This window comes from Mirounga leonina, unplaced genomic scaffold, assembly GCF_011800145.1.
Source record: "Mirounga leonina isolate KUSES-001 unplaced genomic scaffold, KU_Mleo_1.0 Mir_115, whole genome shotgun sequence".
Taxonomy (NCBI): domain Eukaryota; kingdom Metazoa; phylum Chordata; class Mammalia; order Carnivora; family Phocidae; genus Mirounga; species Mirounga leonina.
This window is the reverse complement of record NW_023270268.1, coordinates 6,441,022-6,463,245: the sequence shown is the minus strand read 5'-3', so window position 1 is coordinate 6,463,245 and position 22,224 is coordinate 6,441,022. Positions and strand designations below refer to the sequence as shown.

At 44.2% G+C, this 22,224-nt stretch overlaps 1 protein-coding gene across 5 annotated transcripts in view; it reads right to left on the bottom strand.

The window, feature by feature from the left end:
* Positions 1–22,224, bottom strand: part of CTDSPL (CTD small phosphatase like) — a 114,406-nt gene that overhangs the window by 22,102 nt on the left and 70,080 nt on the right. For 3 of the 5 annotated variants that reach the window (XM_034992004.1, XM_034992022.1, XM_034992031.1), the window contains exons 2-3: positions 12,332–12,486; positions 3,697–3,729 (exon numbers count right to left, since the gene is read on the bottom strand). In XM_034992004.1, the coding sequence (XP_034847895.1) occupies positions 3,697–3,729; positions 12,332–12,486 (188 nt within the window). The remainder of the gene's footprint in view (positions 1–3,696; positions 3,730–12,331; positions 12,487–22,224) is intronic. The other 2 variants (XM_034992014.1, XM_034992038.1) reach the window with 1 other exon arrangement.

The following is a 22,224-nucleotide window of genomic DNA, read 5'->3' as shown; positions in this document are numbered from 1 at the left end:
GCAACCACGCGTGGTGAGCGTCAGGATGGAGTGAGATTCATGAAGAGAGGGCATGGGAGGAATTGGCTCACAGCCCCAGTGGCATTCCTCGCTGGGGCCAGAGCATTTGAGTGCTCACCTTCAGCCATGACCACCCAATCTTGAGGGGGTTCTAAACTTGTCCCTCTGCTTCTTTTCTTTACCCTTCCACATCTGACTTTTACTGGGCAGTCCATGAGGCTTCCAGTAAGATGTGTGGAGGGCCCCAAATCCCAGCCTATGGTTGGGAGGCCAATGTTGCTGAGTGGTATGTTTAATGTCAAGTCCAGATAAAGATGTCACTTTCAAGAGGGGTATAAAAGCTGGATTAATCAATAAATGGTGTTGAGACAACTGCCCTGACACTTGGAAAAGGAAATAAAGCTGGATCACTACTTCATGCCTTTACACCAACATAAATTCCAGATGGGTCAACAGATTTAAGTGTAGAGATAAAACCATTAAATACTAGGAGAAAATATGGCTCACAGTCATAGGATGGGGAGATCTTTCTAAGAGCATGATATAAAATTCAGGAGCCATAAAGGATAAGATTAACACATTTGCCTATATAAAATTAAACTTCTTTGTGGCCAAAATGATTATAACCAAGGCCAAAAGATATACCATAAATTTGGGGTAAAAGTCCTAATTTCCTTGAAATTGAAAAAGATAACACAGTAGAACATCCAGAAGAAATGAATAGGGAAGAAGACATATAAATAATAAACTTATGAAAGGATGTTCATCCTCATTCATAAAGAAATGCAAATCAAAGCAATGAACTGATATACCATTCTTTACTTAGAGATTGGCAAAGATTAAATATTTGATTATCATCGTTTTTTGGTAAGGGAATGGGCAATCCCACACACTCCTGGTGGGAACATAAATTAGGCTTTCAGAGGACAATTTGGCTTTAATCTACCCAGAATTAGCTATATCCTTTGATCTAGCTATATCCTTTGATCTAGCATTTCAACAATTAGGAAAGGATCTATAACTCAGGTCCATAAACATATGTGCACAGGAATATTCCTAAGTATTTGTAATAACCCAGAAGGAGAAACAAAATAAATGCCATCAAGGACATGTGAAAGAAAGAGGTAGATCACTCACTATGCACTAATATTTGGAAAGAGGTTCAGGGTATATTGTTTAAAGCAAAAAACATCTTGCAAAATTCTCATTTGTGTAAACATGGTTGTGTTTATTTAGATTTCTGGAAGGATACAGAATATTGAAAGTGGTTATTCCAGGGAGTGGGACCATGTTGGGAATTTTTTTTTCTTTCTACTTTATTTTTTCAGTATTTTTTAAAACTATGAACTTGAATTACTGCTTAGTAAAAAATCAAAAGACCAAAGCTGCACATATAAACAGAGTAGCATGAAAATGAAACAAGACGGGTATGGTGGGAAGAAAGATGGCGGGGGGGCTCCAGCTGGAACTAGTCTGGGTACCCACAGGCTCGGGGGCACCTTTCACCTTCAGGGCCTGGAACAGCTTTCAGGAGTCTATAGGCTCTCGTTTTGAAAAATCCAGGCAAACCTGGATTTTCACATTTCCTACGGCACAGCACCCCAAACTCACACAGGCTCCCTGACCAGGTCCCCTGTGATCCAGAAAGGGCAGGGCTACTCTGTTAATGTGACCTGCAGCCTTGACAGGTGGGTACAGATTCTGCAGGGGATCTCAAGGCTCGAATCCTGGGACTGAGCTGGCCTTCAGATGGACTTGGGTGCAGTTGTGCATGCTAAGCAGGCAGTGGAAATCACACTGAGCCCATCAGTAGACCTACTTTTCTGGAGGATATTATACAGTGATGCAAGTTACTTTAGCTAGGCTTTGTTTTTCTGCAAGATATTTCAGAGACTCACAAGGCCTGACCTAGAGTCTCATTTGTAGGAAGGAGTCAGTTTATTGATCTAACACTGCACTAAATTATACAAGGGATCTTTCCCCCTTGGCTATTTCATTCTGGGATTCTAGAATGTGTTGAGATTTCTGGGGAAAGGGTAATTTTCCTCGGTAGAGTTCTACCCTGACAATGCTTTGTTCGGCACTTAATGAACTCTGAGAAAAACCAGTGCTATGGGAGTACCACAGGTAAGGGAAAAGCTGCTACCTGTCACCTGTTTAACGTAGGTAACTTTGCAGGAAAAATGTATGAAACTACTCTGTATAACGGTTAAAAGGACACCTCTGGTATCAATCCTACCGGGTATTCCACCCAAACACTGGATAAAAACTTCTGCTTGATCCATTTTTTGGATTAAAGTCAGCTTTCCCAACAAAGCCCAACCTCCAGGCATGCTAGAGAAGTCAGAACCACTCCACAAACCCTTGAAACTCGTTAATGGAGAGTTAAAGTCCTGAGAAAAATGAAATTATCAAAAAATTGGGGGGCAATGTATTACAATTTATAATGGACACTCACTACCAAATATGGAGTCAACCTGTACTAATGAAATCCATTCCTTCCAGTGTAAGATTGCTGTGTCTCTTGGATGTTCCCAGAAAATATGTGAAAAAGTCCAAGGAAAGTTAGATGAACAGATTTGAGTCAAACAATCTGAATCAGAGACTCTTTATGGATTAAAGTATCAATTTATGGACATCTTTTTAAAATCTAAACTCTTCTCTAAGGACACAGGGCTATTTAAATGGTCTTGTTTGATAGGGACAGCTCAAGTGCCAGTTTTTTTTAAGATTTTACTTATTTATTTGACAGAGAGAGAGACACACACAGCGAGAGAGGGAACACAAGCAGGGGGGAGTGGGAGAGGGAGAAGCAGGCTTCCTGTGGAGCAGGGAGCCCGATGCGGGGCTCGATGCGGGGCTCGATCCCAGGACCCTGGGACCACGACCAGAGTCGAAGGCAGACGCCTAATGGCTGAGCCACCCAGGCGCCAGCTTCTTTGGAGAGTCAGTCACTGGTCTGTATCTTGTTGTCTGGCCTCAGGCTAAGTGGCTCTGCTGTCACAGCAGGAACAGTGGGGATAGCTGATGTCTGGGGGAGGGGGTTGGCCTGTGCTGACGCTGAACACTGGTGTAGCTACTCTCCGAAATTTCAGGGCTGAAAAGGGAAGTGGTGGCCCAAGGGAGTGCCCGGCTGGAACAGGGTTAGAGCAAAGCCAGCCTGTAGGAGTGGGGGTGAGTCCTGCAAGTTCAGGGAATACAATTGGGGCGATTTTTTTCTGATCTCAGAGCCAGGGCCAAGCTACCAACACTGCTGAGTAAGTCAGAATTGGTCTGGTCACCCGGGGCCATGGGCTTGGTGAGCCCACTGGGACAGAACCTGCTGTAAAATCCTATGTCTGGGCCAAAGTATGTTCTCCTGGTCTGTGGAGCTGGGGCTGAGGTGCTGGGGTGGGGAAGTGCAGCAGGCTGCCTTAGCTTATTAGCTTGGAGGCCCTGCGCAGAAAGAAAGGAAAGGTGAGAATTTGGTTAATAGATGCTGGTTGCCCCGCTGTTCCTGAGAAAGGAAACTCTCCCTGTACAGAACCTCCTGCTCACAGTTTAAAATGTAGCTTCATTTTTTAACAGAACAGAGCTGTTTATACCACACGCTAAACCCAACGTACACAAGAACATTAAAAAAAATCTTTTATGTCAGTAGGCCCAAAGCTACAAGATTCTATGAATGTTTAAATAAAATTGGATAAATATACATACACTCGGTATGGGAATGACCTGCCTCTGGTCACCCTAAGGAAAAAGAAAAAAGAAATCATTGTCAGGTTTGAAGAGAAGTAAGTAGATCATATACTCCAAAGAAACTCCAAAGCACTCTTGAGTACAGCAGCCCTATGATTTCCTGTTCTCTGTACCTTAGTGGTATTTAATGAACAGGAGGAACCCAAAGATTTTCCAGTTAGGGCACTGGGCTCCACTCTGCCTCCCAGACACTCCCTCCGCTGACAAACCAGGCTGGGTTCCTGAGGCTCATTAATCTTGTTTATTTAAATGGTGCCTCCCTTACTCCCAGGAATTTAATCCTTAATTGAAAAATAAAAACAAAAAGCCCATATATTACTTTGATCCATTAATCCCTCTAATAGCTGGCTTATTTCTTCTTTTAAGTAAGTTTTTCCCTAAAAAGACTAAGCCTGAAGTCAGTACAATATGCAGGGAAAGGAAGACCAGTTATCAGGTTACGAGGAACATCCTGGCCTCTCCTGGTTTTCTTCTAGAGGAGGACTGTGAAGGGGGGACAAGGCAAGGCTCAAGAGGTTCCCCCTGAGGCCACAGACGTGGAGACAGCGTTCCCTTTAAGGGGGACAGAACCTGTACTCACAGGGAGTGTTAAGAAAATTCAGGCCCCAGGGTGGGGCCTCACCCATTCCTCAGCCTCGGAATGCCAGCCATTCTAAACCTGGTTGATGGAAACATTTCATTTTAGCATCATTACGAAATGCTAATAAAATAACACATTCTCTCCGTTATCTCTACTGAGCACTTCCAGTTTCTGTGTTTCTTCTTTTTTAGATGGTTCGATGGGAGACAATGAATAGCAGCATCATAGTTCCTAATGAGGAACTGTTTCCAGTCTCCCACACAGAAGGATCTGTGAATAGTATATCCCTCTTTACTGAGGGGGTCACTGGTGACACCGCTCTCATGGGAAGGGGTCAAACCTGACTTGACAGAGGCAGGTGGCTGGCACCGTTTTGAGCTCTGCTCTGCCTCCAAGCATCACTTAGCAGCTTCTTGATTATCTGCAGCCCTAGTTACCACCTCTGCAGTGTAACAGCGACTACTCTTCCCTCTCGAGACCGTCTTGGTGCTCTTTCCTTTTTCAGACACTTGGGGCTTGTCTTAAGGATTCCAAACTGCCTTCTGCCATCATTCAAGGCAGGGCTGTGCTGCTCTCCAACACGACGGCACAATCAAATCCAACCCCAGTTTTTAAGAACTTCTGCAGAGAAGCTCATTTCCGAAGCTCTTAGGTAATATTACTCCCAACACCCGGACCTAGGAGCAGGTCACTGCTCTTGGTGGGGAGACTTTGACCAGAAGCTCACAAGCCCATTGGGCCACTACAGAGTAGGGTTTCTCAACTCTGGAGCCACCAACGTTCTGGGCCTGACAACTCTTTGCTGTGGGGGCTGTCCTGAGGATTGTAGGATGCTCGCCAGCATCCCTGGCCTCTGCCCACTGGAGGCCAGTACAATGCACAGTAGTGACAATCGAAAATGTCTCCAGATACTGTCAAGTGTGCCCTGGGGGGGGGCGGGCAAAATCATCTCCAAGTGAGAACCACTGCACCAGTGGGAGGCCGCAAACAGCCCCTCCACACAGGTGCATCTTCAGACAAGCGGAGCACATCAGTGAAGGAAGAGGTGACGGTAACAAACATCCGAAGGGCTTGGCAAAACACAGGCTAGGACCAAAGACGCTACTCTGGCCAGGTATCTGGGCTGGAAAATTACCCTGGAAGTTTGCATGCATGTGTGTGTGTGTGCATGGGGTATGCATGCATTAGTGAGTGTCCAGCGATCCCTTTACTCTGCCCTCTCCCTGAGAAAGTCCTCCATGGTCCTGGCCACTGGGGTCTTCTGGGTGCTGGCTTCTTCTTGCCTCTGGCCAGGGCCTTGGACCCGTTTATTCTGCACAACTGGCCTGCAGGTTCAGGCTGTAACCGTGATGGTGGCAACAGTTGCCACTCCAGGCCACTGCTGCGGAAGCATGGAAGCATTTCTCCAGGGTAAAGTGAATGTGTAGGGTGGATAGAACCCTAGCTGCCACCCATTGCATTCCGCCCACAGCCTTCCCTCTGCCTCCGGCCTGTTGAGTTCCAAGAGGCAGGGAGAGCTGGAGGCCAGCTGTAGAGATGGGCCTAGAATCTGGTTCCACAACTTACAGGCCTGGGCTCTGTGTTCCAGGGGTCCTGACCAAGCTCAGTTTGAGGGAGGGCGGAGGGTCCTCCTCTAGGCCTTAGCTGCCCCACTTTGACCCTGGTTCTTTCCGTGGGGTCTGGTCTTACAGACTGAATAGTCAAGTGTTAATGCAAATGATTCATTACTCAGAGTTAATTAATTCTTTAAAAAGCCATTTTGATAAATGTTAAGTGAAGGAAGTCTACTAATGAACACTGAGTCCAGCTCAGCTCTGCCAGAGGAACTGACTTCAAAGGGCTTTATTCTCTCATAAATACAGCCAGCCACTCCAGGAAACCTGTCAGGGGTGCACCAACATTGTCTCATGGTATTTCATCTAGGCAAATACTACTTTTATTTTTATTTATTTATTTTTTTAAAGATTTTATTTTTAAGTAACCTCTACACCCAACATGGGGCTTGAACTCACAACCCCAAGATTAGAGTCACACGTTCTACCGAGTGAGCCAGCCAGGCACCCTGGCAAATACTAATTTTAAATAAAACTTTTACTATGACAGCAGTGATTCATCTCTTTTATCCTCTACAGACCTAGGGTACCAATTATGGTCCTTTTGCTAATGGCGATTCTCAAAAGATTCCCTAAAATGATTTTTAAATTGGTGGAGGGAGAGTATGAGGAAAGCTCACTGGGGGAACACATCAGAATTTGGGGCTGAGGGTTTACAATAGAGTTTCATCATGTAAATTCCACTAATATATTTTTCTATCCAGTGTACAGTAAGGCTTCATCTGTTAAAGCAAGTCATCTTTCATTATTTTTTCCCAAAATTTTCTCACCTATCCTTAGATATTATTTCTTCTATATAAATTTTAAGTCTTACCTAGAAACACAGCATATTTCTCCATAAATAAGAGCTACCATAGCAAAACCTTTTAATGATTCTATTTTTGAAGTATTTGGGTTTTCTATGTAAATAATCATGTCATGTGCAAATAAAACTAGTTTCCAATCTTTTTTATATTTACACCAAGTGTTTCATTTTCTTGTCTTGTTGCATTAGCCAGAAACTACCAAAGATTTTCCTATGTTGTTTGTTGTATTTATTTATTTTTTAAAGACTTTTTGTAAAGATTTTATTTATTTATTTATTTAAGAGAGAGAGCACAGCAAGGGGAGCGGGAGAGCGAGAAGCAGGCTCCCCCCGAGCAGGGAGCCCAATGTGGGGCTCGATCCCAGGACCCTGGGATCATGACCTGAGCCAAAAGCAGACCCAACTGACTGAGCCACCCAAGTGCCCCTTAATGATTTTATTTTTAAGTACTCTCTACCTCCAACATGAGGCTTGAACCTACAACCCCAAGATCAAGAGTCACACACTCCACCAAATGAGCCACCCAGGTGCCCCATATTTTTAGAAGATAGTTTTTTATCGTGTTTAAATGGTTTTCTTCTATATATTTGTCTGTACTGTTGATTAGTATACAAAGGTTTATGGCTATTACACACTTCATGTATCAGACCTATTATCATGAGAAAATGTCCCTCTTTCTCCTGTTTAATGTTTTTGACCTTGAATTTTGTTTTGTCTGATATTAATATTGCCACCTTTGCTTTCTTTTTATTTGATCTTCTTTTTACATTTTGCCCATCTATTTTCCACCTTCTTAAAATCATTATATATTAGATGTCAGAAACTGGTAGCCACCTACTGTAGCAGTAATTAGCCCTGTTATCCAAATAATTCCAGTTTTCTTTCCGGGCACATGGTAGGATCGCACTTCCATGCTCCCTGAAGTTAGGTGTAGTCGCGTGAATTGCTTTGGCCAATAAGATGTGAGTTACTTCTGAGTGAAAACTTTAAGAGCCAGTGTGATTCACCACATTCCCTTTGTCCTGCTGTGACAATGATGAAAGCAAAGAGATGGGCCTTCCTCAGTCTAGTCCACGAATGAGGATAAGATAGGTTATATAGTCTGATAATGGCAGCTACAGGTCACAGGTGGCTACTGAGCTCATGCAAGATAGCTAGTGCAAAGGAAGATGTGCTCTAAGTACAAAATATACATCAGACTTTGAAGAATTAGTGGGAGAAAAAGAATGTAAGTTTTATCTCATTAATTTTTTCTACTGATTACACGTTGAAATAATATTTTGGATATCCTTGGTTAAATAAAATATATTATTAAACTCAATTTCACCTTTTTAAAAAAATAGTTTCAAAATAAGGCTACTAGAAAAATGTAAATAACATATGTGGCTCACATTCTCTCTCTACTGGACAAATGCCACAGAGCAGAGAGCCCACCTAATCCATAATAAATATGTAGCATGAGTGAAAAATACACTTTTATTGTTCTAAGCCTCTGAGATCTGGGGGTTGTTACTACAGCATAATTGAGCCCACACTGCCTAGTATGTCTACTCAGCAGTCATTCCTCCTTTCTCCTTTGTGAAAGAGCTCTGACTCTGTTGAGGGCAGAAACACGCCAGTCTAAATTCTTCCCTTTTCGGGCCTCCCTTGCGGCTGGAGGGTAGCTCTGTGACAGAGTTCTGGCCAATCAACATACGTAGAAGCCCCCTGGGGTTTTCTGTGAAAGCATTTACTTTCCACAAGAGGGACAGGCATGGGTAGTGCTGATCCTCCCTCTCTTCTTCCCTTGAATGTGGATATGCTGTCTGAAGCTTGTGACTTTGAGATAATAAACAAGCGTGAGGATGAAGGCAAACAAGCCAAGGATGGTGGAACAGAAAAATGGAGAGACAGAAGAACAGAAAGAACCTGGGTCCCTCATGGCATCATCAGGCCCCTAAACTAACCCCAGCAACTGCCAGACTCAGGCCTTTTATGTGAAAAAAATAATCCCCTATTTGTTTAAGCTATTATTTGTCAGTTTTCTTTTACTTGCTGCCAAAATCGTTCCTATCTGATACAGGTCTATTCTTGGAAACAGCATACAGATGAATTTGTCAAGCCAATCTGATATAGTCTTGGTCTTTTGTTAGGAGAATTTGGTTCATTGAACTTGGTTTCATGCCTACTCTTTATGTTCAGTTTACTGTTTATGTTGTTTGTTCTTTTTTTCCTTTTCTTAATTTTGATAGTTTGTTCACATTTCTGCCCGTTTCTCCTTTCACTCCTTGTGAATTTTGAGGATCTATTTTCTTTCCTTCTTTTTTTTTTAAGATTTATTTATTTGTCTGTGTGTGTGTGAGAGAGAGAGAGAGAGAGAGAGAGAGAAAGAGAATGAGCAGGGGGAGAGGGAGAGGGAGAGCGAGAATACCAAGCAGGCTCCATGCTCCGCGCAGAGCCCGACATGGGGCTCTATTGAGGATCTATTTTCTAATTGTGCTGCTTGTTACAGTTCTATTCCTAATAATTGTATTTATTCCTACATCTTCTATAATTATATCATAACAGAATATCAGTCTCACCCAGATTTTTTTTTGTCCCCTCTCTGAATCATTACATGTCTGAAAATGTACTTCCTTTGCCTTAATAAATGATATCTTGGCCACATATAGAATTTTTGGTTTGGAATTCTCTCTCAGTAGCCTGTAAATTTTTCTTTCATAGTCTTCTGGCTTTCAATATTGTTGATGAAAAGTCTGGTACTAGAATAATTCTCTTTCTTTTGAAAATATCTTGTTCTGGTAGCTTGCAAGATTTTCTCTTTACACTTAAATTTCAGAATTTCAACAGCATATATCTAGGCATGTGCTCCTCCACCTGCCTCCCTCATCCTGCTGCAGACTTGGCAAGCCCTTATAATCTACACATTCGAGATTTTTTTTCAACTCAAGAAAAATTTCTTCTATCACCGTTTTCTCTTTCTGGAACTCTATTACTTGCTGTTAGGTCTCCTAGATGCCTCTTCCTTCCCCCCCCCCCCCCCCCCCCCCCCCCCAATTATCATCTCTGTCTCTGGTCTGAACTGTAAGATATTTTTTCCACTTGCTCTTCTGGAACATTAATTCAGTTCTCAGCAGTGACCATCCTCAGTCTCCTTTTTCTCAGTTTGTTTACTGAATTTTTTTATTTAGAAATCATGGGATTTCTTTTTTAAATTCTAAAAGTTACTTCTGTACTCAGAATTCATTTCTTGAAATATCATTTCCTGAGTTGTCTACTAAAGTTCTCTTCAGGGAGCCTGGGTGGCTCATTTGGTTGGGCATCTGACTTCGGCTCAGGTCATGATCTCCGGGTCCTGGGATCAAGCTGTGTCGGGTTCCACATTTGGAGGGGAGTCAGCTTCTCCCTCGCCCCCTCCTCCTCCCCCTGCTTGTGCTCTGTCTCTCTCTCAAATAAATAAAATCTTAAAAAAAAAAAAGTTCTCTTCTATCTCCTTCATTAGTTCTACCTCAGTGGGAGCCTCCTATTCTAGTTTTTCAACTTGGACCTTCTCAGCAGTGGCAAATGAGGGAGCAGAGCCAGGACCCACAAGGAGCAATGTTTTCATGGTCCAGCAGAGCCCAAAGTGACCAACCACAAGGACATGAAGAAAGTCCCTGTAGTGATGGGCTCCTTTAGGGTACATGAGGTGAAAGCAACTCAACTCATTAGTATAGCCCCTCCAAGGACCACACACAATAAGTGGGCAGTGTAGGCCCTTTCCAAGGGGATCCACAGCTCTTGCTGGCTGGGGGACCTCATAGGACTATCCGCTTCAAGTCTCTGTCCTAGGACTCCAAGACAAGCAAGCATTTTGCTCTGTTGGTAGTTCCCTGCTTCTCACTGAGGACCAGAGAGGACGAATCCTGTGCCTGCTCTTTCCCTTAGTGATGTCGGGAAAACTATAGGGTCCTTAATGCACTTTCCAGGTTCTACCAGCAGGCTCACCTGGGTTTATCCAGAGAGAGAATTTAAATGGTCAGAGCCACGTGCTCAGATTGTCACCTTCCCAGAATCCTTTTTCTTACATTCATATATACTTTTAAAGTAATTTATTTTCTAATCCCAAAAGTAATTTAAGCTTATTTTGTGAAAACTGGGAAAAGCAAAAAGAAAAAAAGAGAAAGAAGTAACGCACAGAAGAGGGGAGAAAATTCTATATATAATCCCATCTGTCTGAGATAATCTCTTCATATTTTGGCATATATCATTCTAGTCTTATAAATGCCCGTGTGTGTATGTATGACTACATGTATACTTGTAAATATACTCACCTACTACATTTTATCCTCTAATATAAATATACTCACCTACAAGTTTTTTTATCCCCTAAGTGACATATGGTGAACATTTTCCTATGTCAGCAATATTTATGAGACATTATTTTTAATTGCTGCACACTATTTGATTGCATGGTTATTCTATGGGTTTTTTATTGTCTGTTGTTGATCATCAGGTTGCTTACACTTTTGCAATATTATAATCTATGCTGGACAGTATCCCATAGTTCAATCCTTGCACATCTATAACTATGTCAATAAATAATTGCTAAGGTTTTAAGATTACATTGTCAAATTTCCCTCCAGAAAGGTGTAACCAATTAAATGGCTACCAATAACCCATTTATATCTTCTACCCTCTCTGCGGCTACCCTCATCCAAATCCACCTATTATCTTTATAAATATCTTCGATAATTTGATAGATGGAAAAGGCTATGTCACTGTTTTAGTTTGCATTTCTTTGATTACTAATCATACTGAACATGTTTTCATGTTTATTGGCCAACTGTATTTCTTATTTTGTGAAATGCTTGCTCAGGTCCGTTGCTCACACTATTTGGGACATAAAGTTCTATGGTTTTTGTGTCCTCAATCTCAACTATCTTCACAGTGAATAATCTTGGCCTTTCAGTGATTGTTACCTGAAATTCTATTTGACTGAATGAATGTAGCAATCCCTGCTTTCTTTTTGTTTATATACTTGTGTGACATCTTGCTCATCCTTTTACTTTTAGCTGTTCTGAGTCACTTTGCTTAGGATATGTCCGTTAAACAGCATGTGGACAGAGTTTAGTTTTTTGCTTTTTTTTTTTTTTAACGTATTGTGAAAATGACTTAAAACTTTGTATCTGATGGATATAAAAGAATAACATATAACAAATATGTTTGTTATTAAACGACGTAGTTAAACCCATTTATACTTATTACTGGTTCTTTGGCATGCCTCTGTTTCTCCGTTTGTCTTCCCATGTCTTTCTCTGCTACGGGTTCTTCAGCTTTCCGTTTCATGCAGCCAACTTCCCAAGACAGAATGTTATAAAAAAGTGAAGAGATTCTTAGAACTCTCATCATCTATGTGCTTCAGTTGCTAAACGGGAATGACTGAGATATCCTCTGACGAAGAAGATGACCTTTTTGGTCATTTCAGATCTTTAAGTTAATGGCTGTACACAAAGCTATTATAGATCCCTTATTCAGGATGTTCTAGAAGGATGGGACAGATACGCAGCTACTGAGGCTCTGCTGAGTGCACAGTCCCCCCACCCCATCCCACCCCTTCCCCGCCCCGGCACTGACCTTCTGAAGCCCACCGTTCTCCTCCACCAGTGGTGGAAGCACACTGGGGCTGCTGGTGGGCGGGGCCTCCACATTGTAGTCCCGGAAGCAGCAGAAGAAGGAGCTAAGGATGCCTCGGCTCCTCGGCTTCTTTAAGCTGATGTTGCACTGGGATGCTGGAAAGAGAAACAACACACTGTGGCCAACTGCAGCATGTACTCAGAGTTGTCATGCAATGGGAAAACCCGAATGTGCAGTTGCCCCCCCACCCCCACCCCGGAGCCCCAATACCAGGAGACCCACTCAGTGCGAGAAGATGAGGAGCCCCAGGAAGTTACTCTAAAGGACTGTTATTCAACATGTGATTCCTAGAGGGCCAGCTGGTTGATGGAGCCCAATCCTGCTGGCTGGACAGAATTCCTCTGACCTCAGCCCAGTGGGGGCTGCTTGCTCAGTAACTGACCCATCCTCAGGGTCAGGCACCATCTGCCTTCCTAAACCCAGCAGACAGCCTTCCGATCCGGGACTAAGCACTACTTAAAAACAAAGATCCTTTCAGGCACAAATCAGACTTGACACTCTCTGAGAAGCATTTCTCTGAGAAGGGCACCAAGAAAGAGTCACTTTGAAACTAGGTTCTTGAACACTCTTAACTCCAAGACTAACTTCATTAAGAAATAAGAGGTGGGGGCACCTGGGTGGCTCAGTCGTTAAGCGTCTGCCTTCGGCTCAGGTCATGATCCCAGGGTCCTGGGATCGAGCCCCGCATCGGGCTCCCTGCTCAGCGGGAAGCCTGCTTCTCCCTCTACCACTCCCCCTGCTGTGTTCCCTCTCTCGCTGTGTCTCTCTCTTGTCAAATAAATAAATAAAATCTTTAAAAAAAAAAAAAAAGAAATAAGAGGTGTAAGGGCATAAAGAAGACCCCTTCTTAAACTCTGCCGTTTGTCAGGACATTGATGGGAGGGCTGGAGTCCTCCATGACACTGAACACATAAGCAGCAGATGTGGGACAGAGAACACACGGTCCGGCAAGCCCATCTTCCTGAAACCCAGGGCAATCCTGTGCCATGGACTCATCTCCCGGCCTGTCCTGGACTCAGTCTCCCGAGGGAGTGACGTTATCCTTTCTGTTATTCAGGCCTCAAGACGAGCTGCCACAAGTCAGAACTAAAAGGCAAAAATTAGTATAAGCTGAAAAACACACCTCAGGGGAGGAGACTGACAACCTGGAGGGCCAGGAGCAGTGCCTGGGAATGCAGCCAGTGCTGTCCCTCCACATACCACGTCTGGGTGGGTCAAGGGCACTGAGCAGACGCCACAAAGGGCCCGTGCTTGGGGTGAATCGGGAAATTACGAGGGTAGGAAATCACTGAGTCCACATGGTAACTGTTGGAGTTTCTCTCTCCCAAAAAACAGCTTTGGCATGATTCCTCTTTTTGTGTACTTGAGTGATTTGTACAGCACCTTCCCTCTCAAGAGATCACAGAACTTCTGCTAAAAGTCTTGGGGTACTCTTCTGCTGGCAGCAAAACCAAATGCATTCACATGAAAATTCACATGAAAAAAGACTGAAAAACTTCTTGCCAGCAATCCCACAGGCATGGGTGGCCTCTAGGCCCAGTAATTACGTGTGAGTTTAAGATCCCCATCACTAACGATGAGCTCTAGAACCACAAACCCCGGGAAACGCTGGCTGTTTTATCTTCCTTGAGAATGCCTGGGTGCATGTCGCAGGCACCAGTCTTCTCACTTGGGGCCCCTGATGGCAGACCAGGCCACAGGGACCTCCAGGTGCAGAGGCCTTCCAAGCAGCAGGTGGGGGGAAGTGATAATGACCACTGTTGACTGAGGACCAGCCCTCTAAATTCCACTACTTTACAGTCCTCATTTCATGTAACACTCAACAGCTTACCCAAGGAGATAGGCATTTACCGCTTCTGTCTTACCGCGGCAGGACTACCACTAGGAGTTGCGTGTGCCAGGATCTGAATCCAAGGGGGCCTGTTTCCAAAGTGTGTGCTCTCTCCATGTGCCCTGCTGAACGCAGTCTTGACAGATCAGGTCAGATCAAGGAGGGAACATGCCAAATGGAGAGAAAAGCACTGCAATAAACTCATATTTAATATATATGATTGGGGGAGGGGACGCCTGGGTGGCTCAGTAGGTTAAGCGTCCGACTCTTGATTTCGGCTCAGGTCAGGATCTCAGGGCTGTGAGATGGAGCCCCGTGCTGGGCTCTCTGCTGGGCCTGGAGCCAGCTTAAGTTTCTCTCTCTCCCCTTTCCCCCCTGCCCTGCCTCACCTCTAAAAAATAAACAAATAAATAGTTAATTAAAAAAATATGTATGATTGGTTAAACTGTTCTGTTGTTACTTTGGGTGCTTTCGTTTTTATGCCACACTCAAATAATTTAGTCAGAGGAAGAAAAAAATCCTGCCTCTTCCCCAGCTGATAGCATATTTCTCTGCAAGTAAACAAGCTATTTGTTCATGTCTCAGACACACTGAGCAGCCGATGCCCAAGCTGGGCAGGAAACAGCTCTGCAAAAAGCACCCCCTCAGATCCCATTTTCATCCTCAGGTCACATACATCTTCCCCACAACCAACTAACAAACAAATTAACAAACTCACTTATATGCTAAAAAAAGTCCTGAACCTGGAGCCAGTGAGCTACTTATAATTTCTACCATATGACGGCTTACCACGTAGAAGCCACAAAGAGAGCTGTGGGAGTGAGTCCCTGGGAAGGTCTGCACCCCCTGATGGGAAAGTGGCAGCTCATTTAGGATCTCCCTTCGGTGCACCAGGAGGTGAAGCAACCCAAAGGGGCCTCACTTCCAAGACTGAGGGAGGGGCCAGGCCTCTTCCCGCTAAAGAAGGTTAATTCTAGGGCCTGTAGGAAGCTTTGGGAGGTCAGGGGCTGCCTTATGTTCTAATCGCTCTTGGACTGGTCGGGTGCTCTCAAAATCAGGCCAGCAGGGGAAATGAATGGAGTTGCTCAGGACCAGCATCAGCCTCACCCCACCCTCGGCGCTCATTTGGTCCTGAAAGGGCTCAAGATGCTGGCTGGCTGGGTCTAATTACCCTACTGCCTTCCCCCACCTACAAATTACTTTCCATCTATTAACGAGGCCTGGCCAATCCGAGCCACGTGGCTGGCTTAGGGTTGGGCATTTGACCCAACTTGGGCCAAGGAGAGTGTGCCCCCGGATTCATGCTACAGCCATTGGAAAGGATATTCTCTTTTTGCTGGCTTGCCAAGCAAAAAGCTCCAAACCCGGAGCCCCTGGTGTCTCCTCTGCCATCAACTGAGAAGCAACTACCTGAGCATGAGCCAGAACAGAGGAAAGAGGAGCTGAGATACGGAGAGGAATGGATCTCTGACAATAACCATCTGGGGACTTGGTTTCATTAAAACCAGATCCTCCTGGAATTTTCAGTTATGTAAGAAAATAAATTACCTGTTTCTCTGGGTTTACGTTATTTGCGATGGAAAAGATTATCCCTGAAAATGTCAGCTGCCAGGCAAGGCGGTGTAGAAACACCGGTGAACCACACAGGCATCGTCCCCACCTCATGTGGCCCACATCTAGCGCGAGAGACACTGAACAGCATAGGGCACTGACAGGGCCCCAAGAAGGGCGCACAGTCCAGATCTGAGGGAGGGTAGGAGTGATTTCTTAGAAGAAATGCTTTCTGAGCTGGGCTCACAGTGCATACAATTGTTGGAGGGGGCAGGGAAGTGGGGAAACAGCAACAGCAAAGAGCCCGATGTGAGAGACAGCACGACTGTATCTCAGAAATCAGAGCAGTGGTGAGGGTTGATGACAGCCTTGTAAGCCACGGTGATGAGTTTGCATCTGACTCTATGGCAATGGGGAGTGGATGAGCAGAACTGTACCACAAATGTCATGGTTTGACCTCTGGAACTGGAACCACTGAATTTAAATTTTAAATTGACTGATAATGGCTATCGATCTGCATCAAAGATTTCCAGGATATGTATTTGCAAATCAGAGATATGGACCATTTTGGCTAAAGAGCCTAGAATGGAAATTTCTTACTTAAAAATTGACTTTAAATACAAGTCACATGGAGATAAAAAATAAAAATAAAAAAAAACAAGTCCCATGGAAAGAAAAAGGGCTTTGGAGTTCTATTGTGCGTTCAAGTCTCACGCCGCTCCTGGTTAGCCAGTGTTGACTTCATCTACCTAAGCCACACCACAAATATGGGCGTCTTCATACCTACCCTACAGGGAGGACTGTCGTGCGGATGCAGCAAAAACACGCATATTTGTTCAAGAGAGAAGATCTACCAGCACCTTAAAATACAGCAACAAAAGACTGATTTTAGGTACTGAGCAGTGTCTCACTGTAAACATTCAGAAGTTAGCGTGTCTCCAAACAACAGTCCTTACAAACACAGCCTGGCTTTCTGAGAAAACATGGAGGCCGACCCATTTTGGTTTTGGTTATGTGAATTCTAAACTTAGAACTTGAAGTAGCTCCTTAAAACTTTACTTCCTATCTGGTGAAGCTTTCTTTATATTATAATAATGATGATGGTGATAATGATGATGATGATGATGTGGGAAACTAAACAAATAAAAAGCTCCACATGTGACACTTAAAATAAACCCTAGGACTCAGGCCTTTTCTAGGAACTCTTATATGAAATACAGTTAGAAAGAAAGTATTGTAATTAAAAACATGAAATGTCCAGGGGAAAGTCCACCGAGGTGGACAGTGAGGTCTGGTCCTTTGGTGGGATCAAGAGGACTGGTCTAAAGAGCTATCAAACTGTGTTTATGCCCACAGACACAGGAAGGTGCAGGTGGATCCACCACAAGTATGTACGCACCAGCCAAGAGGGGGCGTTGCTAGTCAACCGCTTATACTTTCTGACCTACCTGGTTCCCTTCTGCATCCAGAAATTGAAATGTCGACCCTACACCAACAGTGTTTCTTTCTTTCTTTTTTTTTTTTTTAAAGATTTTTATTTATTTATTTGACAGAGAGAGACACAGCGAGAGAGGGAACACAAGCAGGGGGAGTGGCAGAGGGAGAAGCAGGCTTCCCGCTGAGCAGGGAGCCCGATGTGGGGCTCGATCCCAGGACCCTGGGATCATGACCTGAGCCGAAGGCAGACGCTCAATGACTGAGCCACCCAGGCGCCCCGCGACAGTGTTTCTTAATCAGTGTGATAGCTGCCCATGCCACGTAACCACTGCCCTTAAACAATTCCTATGTGCTGACCTGGTTTAGATTACAGATGTGGGGGGGCTCTGGTTCCATCCTGAAACCCCAGCTTCAGGACCAAAACCTCTGGGGTCTACACCAACTCAGAGCTTCACATACTCGCCGCCTTTGTGAACACCCCCACCCATCTGTCCTTATCTCGGATCCGATCTGGAACTTCCACTGCCCCACACACATCCCTACATCAAACGAGTAGTTCAGGATGAAGCTCAGAGAAGCTGGAACGTAGGTGGAAATGTTTGCTACTCACTATGAATCCATCCCCAATCATTCAAGTTTCTCCCCAAGTGAAGAAACTGCATCTTGGCAGCTACAGAAAACAAAGAAGGTTTGCCTTTAATTTCCACGGTGCCAAGCCAGCCTACATGCCGGCACAGGGGCCAGACGGCCAAAGACCCAGCATAACAGACTTTCTAGGATAAAATGGACTCAACACAAGAAGTCTACCGCTAATGTGTCAAAGCACCAAAATCTGCCCTCCAAACCAGCTTCTTTCTTGTCACAAGAGCAGAATCAAGAAAGGTATTCCACAACCGATTTGTGTCATCCAAGTGTTCACAGCAGAACATTAAAAACATGTCCAAGCATCAACGTGGATACCAATGCTAAGGCTGCAAAACTGCACCCTGGGGTTTCCCAAGGAAAAGATGCTTCTTCACACATGGGGATGTCAGAACACGTTACAACCCTGAGGAGACCATGCAGCTGAATTCACAACTATACTACTACGGAAAAAGCTAAACACCTTTTTTTTTTTTTTAAGGGGAGAGGGGGAGTTCCTCCCAATGGCCGGCATTTAAATGAATGCACCCTTTCTTCTCTCGTAGGACTGGGCTGCAATGTCTGGAATGCATCCCAGGGCCGTGGTTTGGAGTGGGTGTCTAACAGGAAATTCTGGGCAGTCTAGGCATACATTACATTCCTTTCCCACCCTGAAAGAGTGGTCAACAAACACAACTTTCCTCTGTTTGAATAAAAGGGGGGCGCTGAGGGGGGCTGTTGGGGTGGGGAGAAGCCAGGGCACAGACCGCACAGAGTTCAAAAGCACATGTGGCTGCTGAGAATCCAAACATCCTTTTCTCCTAGAAAAAGGACTTAGTCACCAAAAGAGTCACCTTTTGAGATATCCAGGCAGTCCCTATTCTAGTTCCAAGCGATAAATTTCCCCTGGCAATTGCACCCAGCGCTCTGAAAGAAACACACCTCTGAAAGCTCTTTTCCCGCCGCAGCCTATTCCTGGCAGTGGTGCCCCCAGCAGCGAGGACCAAGGGGAGGAGCAGGGGCTGACGGCTAAAAAGCTGGGCAGGAGGAATTCCAACCTTGTCCTCCCATGATGGCAGGATGTGTTTCCCTTGTTTACTGTTGGCTCCTTAACAACCCTCTTTAGTTCAGTGCCTCGTTTGCTGGAGGCCCTTGAATTAATAATGGCTGGACTTCCCAGTGTGCAGTGCCCAGACGACACCCCATTTTCCAATGAGGAAACGGAGACTCAGAGTACTTACAACTGTGCGGTGAGGGTGCTGGGGTTCAAAGCCAGAAGTGCCTGACCGCAGGGCTCCCAGCCTTCCCACCACCCCTCCCCGCCTCTCCCCAGTCCTCTTCTGGGTTTGGGGTTGACTTCCAGGGAGAAAATGAATAAGAGGCCTTGTGGTGCCTGCCATTACTCCAAAGGCCGCACTTCTGGAAATTCCACAGTGAGCCAAGGATCCTCGTGGTAGGCCTATTAGATAAGGCCAGACACAGTGATTGTTCCACTGTGCCCTGAATGTACCCAGGCCACCAAACTCTGTGACTCAGCTCCCAAGGAGTGCTCCCGTGCTGGGAACGCCCTCCACACCTCAGCACATCCCAGACCCCTGGCCCAGGGCCACACAGCTCCTAAGAAGCAGGGCTGGACAGAAACCAGGTCTGTGGGAGTCTAGAATTGGAGCTCTCAGCCATCACTGTACAGTCTGTTTTTCACAGCAAGAGCCCAACTAAGCAACAGAACAAAGGATTTAAACAGAAAATGCACTTAAGAGGAAGTAAAGGTTAAAGTTTAACAGTAATCAAATAAGTGAACACTTAAACAGTGAAGCCCAGTTTTGTACCTATTAAATGAACAGAAATAATAGAAATAAAAACAGTGAGCCAACAGTGGTGAGGTTTTGATGGCCCAGGCCCCTTCGTTCACACGTGGCTGGTAACTCTATAAACTGGAACGATCCACTTGAAAAGCAGAGGAGTGACGTGGTGAAGACCATGAAGTATTCATGCAAACCATGTGCATGTCCAACAGAGCAGAAATGGTTAATTAAACAAATGCCGAGCAGCTGGACAGAATACTGAGCCGCCACCAGAAATACCACTAGGAAGACCCGTGGAGAAGCGCCTGTGGTCACTGCCTGGGGAAGCATCTCAGAGAGACACGGCCCAGGCCCTATGTCTGTAACTCTATCCTGTGTTTCTGGACAAGATCTAGAAAGCAGGCTCCAGGGCTACGGGCTTGGAACTCATCTTGTTCATGCCTGAGTCCCTAAGACATAGATGCATGCTGGTACAAACAGGCCCGTTGTGACAGATGTTCACCGAGCGAATGAATGTATGAAAGGAAACACAGAACAATGAAAATGACTGAGATAACTATTAGAAAGAAACAGCATCTACGACTGTCCAGAGAGAGGTCGGCTCAAGCAGCTCTACTTCCTGGGAAGCCTTCTTGCCCACAGCAAGCCTCTTCCCCCAAGCCGGTTTAATCCATGCCACCCACATATGGCCAGCCCCCCATCTGACAAACCCAACTCTTAGCTCCCAGACATTTTTAGTGAAGCCAGCAACCCCTATAAAATAATTAGTGCAAAGTTTCAGAGAGAGAGATTATATAAAATTCACCAATATGTTCAGTAGGCATGGCCATCTCTGGATCATAGGACTAGGTTAATTGCTATTTTTCTCCATACTTTTTTATTGTTTCTCAATTTCTACAATCTACAATCTATAATGGAAAAAATAGAACAAATATTAAAAATGTTTGTTTCTACTTAAAAATATATATGTGAACATTTTCACATATCTGATACCCTTCTACAACCTTACTTTGATTGGTTGTATTGTATTCCGCTGTGTTGATGCGCACCGTGCCATAATTAAACCAACTTTGGACATTTATGTTGTTTCCTTTAAAAAAAAGTGTCATGACAAATACTGCAATTCGTTTGCAACAGCAACGCTAAGAACAATCTAGTTGTCCGTTAATGTGGGACAAAATAGAATAGATCCCCGGTGTGGAATATTCTACAGCTGTTAAAAAGAAGGCTGCAGCTTCCTATGTACTAATATTAGCTAACACTTATGTCAGATGTGCTAGTTGCTATTTTCTGCACTTTGTATATAGTGACTCACTGAATCGTCTCAGTAATCTTATGGTATAAGGACTATTACTATACTCTTTTCATAGATGAGGAAACTAAGGCCCAGAGAAGTAAAGAAACTTGTCTAAGATGACATAGCTAGTAAGTAGTAGCGTTTGTTCAAACGCAACTCCTCTGTGCTTTTTAACCTCTGCATTATATTGCCTACTGATAATGGAGCACATGCTGAGATTTATTAAATGAGAAAAGCAAGGTACATATGGTACATATAGCATGCTACCACCAACCTTCAAATACAAAATTAAATAGAGATGCAAAATAAAAAGCACAAGCATCTGTCTATTCTCACATGTGCAAAGAGCATCTCTGGAAGGATTTGTAAGTAACTGGTTGCTCCATGGCAGAGAAATGGAGGACAGAACTGGAAGGAAAGGAAAATTATTTTTCACTCCGTTTCCTTTTAGTATCCTTTGAATTTTGTATCACTTATTAAAGTAATAATTCTCATGCATTATAATAAGCAAGAAACATCCAAAATAATATGATGGTGAAATTAGTGTACATAATTTTATGTGCATGTCTGATTACCCCATTAGAAGAAATTCCTAGAAGTGTAACTGCTAGGACCAAAGTCTCTGAAAAAATGTCAAGCCTCTTGATACCTGTGGACAATCTGCCACCTAGAGAGGCAGGGTCAATGTGCGCTCCCACCCGTGGGGTGTTCCACTGAGGCTGTGCCAACATCGAGACTTTAAAGAGCCTCTGCCAGTCTGGAAGGTGGAAATGACAACCCTGTCGCTTTCATGTGTATTTCTTTGATTGTCATCCAAGTTCTATAATCTCTCCTATACATTTTGGCCATTTCTATTTCTTCTCCCGAGAACTGTGCTTATATATTTTTTGCCTATTTTTCCACTTTTTTCTTTTCTTTTTAAGAGTTCCTTTGTCCTGTATTGGAGACCTAATCCTTGAACTGTTCTGTACTGGACTGTTCTGTATGTTGGAAATAGTCTCAGTTTGGTTTAAGCCTTTTGCTTTTGTTTATAATGGCTGTAGATATGCAGAAGTTTTAAGTTTTTAGGGAGTCAAATCTAATGACTTTTTAACTGATTCATTCCCATACTAATATGATATACTCTTTTTTTTTAAGGATTTTATTTATTTGAGATAGAGCGAGAGAGCACAAGCAGGGGGAGGGGCAGGCAGAAGGAGAAGTAGGCTCCCTGCTGAGCAGAGAGCCCCAAAGCGCTAAGCGGCTGCCTTCAGCTCAGGTCATGATCCCAGGGTCCTGGAATCGAGCCCCT